A 9,052-nucleotide genomic window follows, 5' to 3' on the forward strand; every position below is an offset into this window, starting at 1 on the left:
TACCAAAAAAAAAAAAAAAAAGAACATTACTGGACCAAGGTTAATTATATTATCTATAGTTGGTCTCAGACATCCTATTTGCTGAGATGTGTCCTTACAGATGGGGAGACGATTATAAGGGTATCTAACATATTTCTTCCCTTTTGGGGGGTTTTTGATTGGCATAGCTTCATTGCAAACTGCATTTAACCACACTGGTGAAGTTTATTATCCAAATTGATTAGAGACTGGCACATGTGGCAGTTGATTACTGGCATCTGAACTGGCAGTGGCCGTATACGGAGGTGGGAGTGACATTTCTGAAGTGGGCTACTGACAGCAGAGCCTTAGCACTCATCCACCCCATTAGCAGCCATATCTGTGTTGAGGCCGGAGGAAGTGGGCCATGTGCTGCTTTGGTGGAGCTGGAGGCCAACACTGCCAGTCAGGACACCTCTGATTCACAGCCTTCGTTCACGGAACTCCAGTGAGTGTCTTCCCTGCATGACTTCACTCATGTCAGCCAGTTCCCCTCTGGGGAGCTTCCTGCTCTTGCATTTTTTTCGGTCCCTTTTTGATAAGTGACACATGCTGTTATAATTTACCTATATGTTAGTACTAGGAAGGAGCCAACTACATTAGATTGTCATAGTGCTAAAAATTGTATAGCCCATTTTTAGGAGGATGTTGAGAATTATCCTTATTCTAATTATTGTTAAGAATATTTTAGCATTTCTGCTACAGTCCCCAGTACCCCACCCCACCCCAGAAACTGGGCCTTTAGAGCCAAGCTGGGTGAAGTAGTCACCATTTGGAATCTAGTGGCCACTGCTCTGGCTGCTGCCTGTGGGCATCATGCACAGAGAGGAGGTGGCACTGTCAGTTTCAAGATGTAAAGCTCTAGGACAAACTGTGACTACTACAACTGAAATTCCCAAGTAGAGTGGACTCATGTAGTCAGCTCTACCACTTATGTTGTGTACCAGTTGATGGAAGATCTGAAGCACCTGTGGTCTGGAAACAGAATATATATTAGACTACCTCCTGATAGTTGAATTTTTCAGCTTTACTGCCTGTTAGAAACATGGGCCCTTGTGGACACCAGGACAGAAGCCTTGATGTGGATACTGAGGTTGTTCTCCCTGGTTCTGAGCTACACCAGTGTGGCCATGCCTCATTTCTTTTACACAGTGATCATCCTCCACAAGTCCTCCTAGATTCTCTGCCACGCACAGAAAACATTGAGTTATAGAAGTGGAGAGTGAAGTAGTGGTTCGCACCAGAATGACTGATGGTTAAGCACCTCACTGAAGATGAGTACAGGAAGCAGGCAGCCAGTGCTCTGGAGGACCTGTGCCGGGCCGTCTGCTGACCTGACCCTAACCTGGCTGGCCATGTGCACACTCCAGGCTCCTAAAAACTTTGCAGACTTCGTTCTTAACATCATGTTGTCTAAGAAGTCAGTCTGCATGAAAGAGCAGTATGGCCTTAAAGGTGCCTTCTTGGGAGAGCAGCTTTTTTTTTTTTTTTTACAATATGTAATGTTTACATTCCTTGTGGTGAGTTGGTACATATACATAACACATCTTAAATCATTTTTTCACCTCCTTTCTCCCCTTCCCTCCATCTCTCTCTTTCTCTCTCTCTCTCTCTTTTTTTTTTTTTTTTTGTCTTTTTGACACAGTCTTGCTATGCAGTTCAGGCTGGCCTTGAGCTTACTTTGTAGCCCAGGGTGGTCTCTCAGTTACAACGATCCTCCTGCCTCAGCCTCCCAAGTGCTGGGGTTACTGGTGTGCACCACCACACCCAGCTTTTCCCTCCATCTTTTGATCCCTTTTTTGAGAAAGATTTATCTCATCTTTCCTATTACCTATCTTTTATTTTGCTCCTTATTTATACTTTGGTTTCTCATATAAGAGAAACTATGCTTTTTAACCCACAGCCTGACAATCTCCCTGTGAGTTGACTTCACTCTGGATAAGGAATTAAGTAAAGGACAAGGATACTGTTAAACTGCAGAACTGCTTTAATGAAGAGTGGAAGAAGTATGTGCCATGGAGAAAAATAAGCCATAACAGAAAGGAAAATAACCTATATTGAAAGGGAACTTGCTATTCTTGGCAAATTCTGCTACCTATTACAATGTAGGTGAGCACCAAGATTCTGTGACACTCATTTTCACTTTCCATGACTAAAGACTTTCATTAGGAACAAGGGAATTATATTGCTCATCAAGGAAACCAGTAAGTATGACAGGTACCTTGTCAATACCAAAGCACCAAACCCTCTCTTAATCCCTTAAACCTGTCACAAGATCACATTATTCTACCTCAATTTCATCACTGTCAGTGCTGAGTGAGACCTGAGGTGTGCTATACTTGTGTTTTGAAAAGTATAATCTACAGAATACTAAAAAGTTTTAGCCAATAGAGGGATTCTCTGGTCAATGAAGATTGATACAAGATTAAGCCAATATACTGAAGATCTTCTCAGAGCTTTTAGTAATGCTCATATACATTGTGAATCTCCTAAAAGGGAGAAATTGTGCGATTTCTTACTTAATTTGACCATGGAATCCTTTTTTATGGGATTGCATGATTAGGAAATGCTTGATGGTAATGACTGATGGTATAATTGAAATGATTGATGGTATAATTGAAATGTGGGGACTTAAATAACTTGTCCAAGACCACAAAGCTAGTCCAAAGCACCACAGATAGAATTGTTTGTTGTTGTTGTTATTGTTGTTTTTGAGACAAGGTCTCGCTATGTTGTTCAGTCTGGCCTTAAACTCACTATGTAGCACAGACTGGCCACAAACTCGCAGTGATCCTCCTACCTGAGTCTCCTGCGTGCTGAGATTACAGGTATGTGACACTGTGTCTGGAAAGTTTATAAAGTTTAGACAAAACTTTTGTATACACACATAAGGACCAGAAATTAGAATTACTTTATGCATGTTTTGTATGTTGAAATTGAAGGCATTTAATCTATCTGGACATTTTGAGAGTTATTAAAATTATTTATCTATATATGTTTGTAATGATTTCCTACAAAATAGATTTCTGATATTTCTTACAGGGGGTAAATCCTTGTTTCTTGACTCATGATAAACTCCAAAGTGAAATAAGGACTGAGCTTTGATCTGGAGGAAAGGAGATTGAAATGAACACAGCAGAACAATCTATGGGTTAAAATGTTGCTGAATTGATTCTTTGAGAATCTAACTTGACTTTTTAAATGATGATATAAAGAATGAGGAATTCCTTTTATTGAAAGAAGTGCAATAGGGAAAGGACATACAATGTTTGCTTCCTGAGCCACAGTTTAGAGTGTAGCTACATATTTGGATCTTGCTAGATTGGTTTTCAAATACTATTTGCTCTTTGAAGCAGTATCTCAGCATGTACAGGTCTGCTTTTGCCAGACATCTTTTAATATTAGGAATGTTGTTTTTTTAAAAAAATAAATTTCACTAAATTCAAGTGGTGCCTTTATATAGGCTGATTTTAAAGAAAGTATATCTTTCATTCATTTTTATGATCATGATTATTTTATAAGTGCAACCAGGAGTTCTGCTATCATTTTTGTTCAAGCTGATTTTTATTTTTTATAATTATATTTATTTGTGATGTAAGTGTATCAGATACATCAATGCTTGGGCTTCCCCAGCTCACCTCTCAGGAGACAGTTTGTGTTGCAGTCTGTGGGTATAGCACATGAGGATCTGCTAGAAAGACACAGCTGCACAGGGCTCACATGCCAGTATGACCACACAGTAAAAAATAAAAACTGTTCACAAAAGAAAAAAGAACAACTGTTCCAGGATATTGCTTTTCATATTTATTTTTAGAGGAAATCATGGATTTGTCCATTTCTGTTGCATGAGTACTGGGAGAAGCTAAACAAAGGCATTACTGGCAAAAAAATAAAATTTTATAAAATAAAATTTAAGATGACCTCTACTTTAGTTCTGCCTTTTACCATCTGTGGGTCATTCAGAAAACCATGTGAACTCTCTGGGCTTGATTTATCCATATGTAAAAAAGAAGGTTTTTCTAATTTTTCCTTTTTACCATCCAGAAGTTTAATGATAAATAGTTGTGGATTATATGCTATAAGACACAAGTCCAAACTGACTTGGTTCTTGCCCTTTACTAGGGCAAGTGTGCTAATTACACACTTCTTGGGTTTGTAGAGCCTGTTTTGAAACCTTCTGATCTAAAATCAACACAAAAGTGTAAGATAGTCTTTTAGACCAAATGAGATATGTACATCTATATAAACTGTGTTCAGATAAAGAATTAGATACATACAGAGAACTAAAGATTTCATTTTATTAATAAAGTATTATCCATGATATTATGAGATGTTATAATTAATAACTTATTATTTTGTATCATATAGGTGAAGAAAACTGGCCTTGTGGTGGTGAAAAACATGAAAATTGTTGGTCTCCATTGTTCTAGTGAAGATTTACATGCTGGGCAAATTGCTCTTATTAAACATGGGTCAAGGCTGAAAAACTGTGATCTTTATTTTTCCAGAAAACCATGTTCTGCTTGTTTGAAAATGATTGTAAATGGTAAGTGCAGATAAGGTTTTGTTGGGGATTAACAGCTTTTATCTGAGAACAAACGGGAACAACATGCCTAAATACCACAGAGATAATTTGGAAATATAAATACATGTCTGAAGACATTTGACACTTTATAAGAAGAAGAATTAGAAAACATGGTCTCAAATTTTGGTCTTATGTCTGCCCGCTAATCAGCTACGTGACCCTCGGTGAATTAGTATGCTAAAACTAGCTACTATCTCAAAGAAATCCCAGAATTTCAGTGGCTTAATATAGTAGACATCATCCCTATAATAGTCTAATGCAGGTGCTGCTGATCAGCAGACAGCTTTTCTCCATGTGATTGAGTTGCAGGATCTTACTGCTGTTGTCATTCCTGCATCTTTGCTTGAGTTCCCTGTATTCAGAGGCACCCTGAGAAAGACACAGTAGAGGAGGCATACCTTCTTAAAAACCTTGGCCTGGGGATGCTGGGGATATAGGTCAAGTGGTAGGGCACTTGTGTGGCATATGTGAGACCCTGGGTTTGATCACCCGTGCCACAGAAAAAATAAAAAAAACAAATCCAGCCTGGAAGTCACATCATTTTTGTTCATTTCCATTGTGAAAACTAGACCCTAGTTGGATTTCTGTCTCCTAATGACTATTATTTGAAAAGGAACACAATTTTTTATTGTGTAGCCATCCGTTCTGCCACACCAGGGTATGCACTATGCTCTGTGCTTATGATTCTGTTTTGCAACCAGGTACATATGCAGAACATTCTATCACTTTAAAATATGTATCTTACGTATAGAAGTATGGTGGCTCAAGAAAAAAACCAAAAAGACAAAAAGCTCATATGGTTCCATGGGGAACAACGTGCCTAAATACCACAGAGATAATTTGGGAACAAGAGCAACTTAATGAACACATCATTGAGCACCAAGTAAATGATGCAGTAATACAAGATCTCCAAGAAGAAACTGATCCTGCAGGTTATAGTATTACAAAAAGATGTCATATTACAAAAGCTGGATCTTAAAAGTTTTCGGCATATAGGAGGAGGAGATATCGCTTGTCAGGAGGCAAAGCACACCTAGAATCATCCAGTTGTATTGAGTGAGGTTTAGTATTTGAAATGGAAGATTATTCTCAGTAAAAACAGATGGGGGCATTAGAGAACTAATGTAGAGAACTCTGGAAATCTGTATAGGCTCTGGGCTTTATCTTATTAAACTGAATTCCTAGACCTTTTTCAGAAGAAGCATTTTGTATTTACATCCAAGTCATACAAGTACTGATCAGATTTGTATTGAGGTTGGTGTGTTGAGCTACATATAAAACTTCAGGAGCAGGAGAAAGAGTTATGCTATAGAAGCTTCCTGGCCTGCAACAAGCATTTCAAGCAGATAAGTATCTATGACAATAGTTCCTAATAGATAAAATAGTAAGGTATAAAATAGGATTCAGATGGCAGCATTGATACAGAAAGGAAAGAATGTGAAAGAACCAAAACATTTGCTGATCTGTTCTCGAGTCAAAGAAGAATGAATAAAAGATGGTTGTGTTTTACCTTAAGTTGCCCATACTGAAAGTATCTTAATCACCTTACAGCTACAAATTAAAGTAGGGAGTTCAGGTTACACTGCTGCTTGGTATCTGTAAGGCATTTCAACCTAGCAAGAGAGGAAATGAAGTCTGGAAAATCAGGAAAGACCGAAAGTGGAAATGTATTTATGTTGGTGTTAGACCTATATATAAATGAAGTTGCCCTGTTATTTTAGGCTTACCTATTACTTAGTTATGTTGGGAAGAGGGTATGACTGGAACCATGCCATAGCTGAAGTACTGGAGTTACAATCACTATTACCTCAGTCAAACCAAGGCAAACATTTTCTAGCACAGTGGTTCTCAAAGTATGTACTCCTCATGGTCCGTGAGGTAAACACTATTTTCGAAATAATACTACAGTCACAGTAATGGTAACAAGACAATGGCGAGCAGACCACCAGTGCCGCAACATAAAGCAAAGCAGTGGTATCAAACCACTAGTAGTCACTGCTCTGCATAGCACTTGGAGTGAAAACCACAACAGTTTCAGGTAAAAAACATCTTCAATGAAGTAGTAAATCCTAACTCTTCAGTACACGTTTTTTGTTTTTGTTTTTGTTTTTTGTTTTTTTTTTTTGACAGAGTCTTGCTATGAAATTCAGCCTGGCCTGAACTCATTATGTAGCCCAAGTTGGCCTTGAATTTGAAGCAATCCTCCTACCTCAGTGTCCCAAGTACTGGGGTTACAGAGATGTGCCACCATGCCCAGCTTCACATCTGTTTTAATATTCTTTGTAGAAAGGAGGAGGTGCTCATAAAGCACTTCTATTACAAACTGAAGTATGAAGGTTGTCTTAAGGAAAACCACTTATGTGATTATGTTGCAGACTGAACTGATCCACTTTTTTCAAGGAACACCATGAAGTAAACTATGGTAATTTAGATTTAGATTTTGGTAGACATTGCCTCAGAAATGAAGGGGCCTTGTCACTTTCAGGAAAATAATTGGCAGTATTTATTATGAGTGATAAAATTGAAGCTTTTAGAGTAAAAATTATAATTGAAAACCATTATGAACTTGACATCTTCCCAGTATTGTTTTGATGAGATTGGTGGTGATATTAATGAATTTTTTTTATACTGTAGAATCAGTACATCATTGTTTTCCAGATGACCAATACATGATGATACAAAATTATGCATAAGACGCCATTCTAAGTATAAGACAGACCAGGAGACTTAAGCATTACAATACAAAATTTTGTTGATAGGGTTTCAGATTTCATATTGTAATCTGTAAGAAACTATCCTTTGTAAATATTTACACAGCATCAAATATTAACTATTATCTGCTAATATACTTTTAGCTGCACACCTGTATGAACAAGAATACTTTTCATATACATCAGTGAAAAAAACCTATTGGAATAGATTGAAAGCAGAAGCAAAATTGAAAAATTAGTTGTTTTATATTAAGCCAAATATTAAAGATATCTGTAAAAATGGAAAACAAAGCCATTCTTCTTTCATTATTTTGGAAATAATTTCTTTTCATAAAGCTAAATTGTTTATGTTAATGTGTAATTGGCTCCTTATTGCTATTTCAAATGAATAAATACTTCAACATTTTGTTTTAATTTTCTACTACAGTAAAATCAGTAAATATAATACACATGAAAGCTATTTGATTCCCTCAATAATTTTTAAGAGTATAGGGCTTGAAGGTAGCTAAGTGGTAGAGCAGTTGCCTAGCATGCCCTGAGTTCCAGCCCCAGCACTGCAAAAGCAAAACCAAAACAGTGTTTTTCAGGAAAAAAAATTTCTTTAAATTAAAGGAATCCTAATATCAAAACATGGAATCTCTGCTGCAGCATTTGCCTTCTCCTTTCTTGGATCAGGATTACTGGGAACAACTAAGATGCTTAGTGAAAGGTTTACCATCACTGCTGGTTAGAAAATAAAGAACTCTTTAACAAAGGAAAGATGAAACACAGCCATGGGAAACACCTGACCTGAGCTTCGAGGCCTTCAAAGCTTCTTTGCGGCTCAAACCATAGTGAGGGCCAGCTGTAGCTCAGCAATTCCTTCGACGATACCTACTTAATCATCTGGTCTGGTGGCTTCCAAAACTTAGTGAGTCAGGCGTAGTAGGGAGTAGAAAGAAATATGTATTTGTTTAACCTGGAAGTTTCCACTCATATATTGCAAGGGCGGACCACCCTATGGATTGTCTATGTTTATTCATTTTGGGACACAATCATAAAGTCTAAGCTGAAATTACATGAGATACTAATAAAAAGGTCTCTATTGTGAACTATTAATTGAGAAATACCTCTGTGTTTATGTATAAGACATCTTGTTGAACTTCAGATAATTAAAATATTTTTTTCGTATGTTTGTTTTTTGCTTATATTTCTCTTTTGAATTGTCTGTTCATATCTTTTTATCTCTCTTAAGGCGTTATTGTTCAATTCCTTTGTATTCTCAATGAATTAAAATCTTTTCTGTACATTAAAGATTACTGATTTTTCCTGTCACATTTATTGAAAAATGTTTCTTTAGTTTGTTTTGTCTTCAATGTTTTAGGCTTTTTAAAAATAGTATTTAGCTGGGCACAGTGGCATACACCTGTAATCCTAGCACTCTGCGAGACTAAGGCAGAAAATTGCGGGTTTGAGCCCAGGATGGGCAACTTAGTGAGGCCCTGTTTCAGAATGAAAAAAAGGAAAGGGCTGAGGATATAATTCAGCACAAAGGCCCTGGGTTAAATCCCCCCCTACTACCAAAATAATAATAATATTGCCCTGTCACCATAATTCCAGCCTCACAACAATTTTTCCATTTTATAATTTCTTAGTAGACAGTTTTGATAAGTACGAAAAGTACAATAATTTGTTTAATCATTCCCCTGTGTTGGTCATCTAGCTTTTTTTTTTTTTTTTTTCTCTGGTACCAGGAACT

At 37.2% G+C, this 9,052-nt stretch overlaps 1 protein-coding gene across 8 annotated transcripts in view; it reads left to right on the plus strand.

The window, feature by feature from the left end:
• The window catches only part of Cdadc1 (cytidine and dCMP deaminase domain containing 1), a 42,552-nt gene that overhangs the window by 9,428 nt on the left and 24,072 nt on the right, over positions 1-9,052 (plus strand). For 4 of the 8 annotated variants that reach the window (XM_005387578.2, XM_013515745.1, XM_005387576.2 and 1 more), the window contains one exon: positions 4,387-4,564. In XM_005387578.2, coding sequence (XP_005387635.1) covers positions 4,387-4,564 — 178 coding nt within the window. The other 4 variants (XM_005387579.1, XM_005387580.2, XM_013515746.1 and 1 more) reach the window with 3 other exon arrangements.

The sequence above is a fragment of the Chinchilla lanigera genome, unplaced genomic scaffold (assembly GCF_000276665.1).
Source record: "Chinchilla lanigera isolate Chin_1 unplaced genomic scaffold, ChiLan1.0 scaffold00030, whole genome shotgun sequence".
In the NCBI taxonomy this organism is placed as follows: Eukaryota; Metazoa; Chordata; class Mammalia; order Rodentia; family Chinchillidae; genus Chinchilla; species Chinchilla lanigera.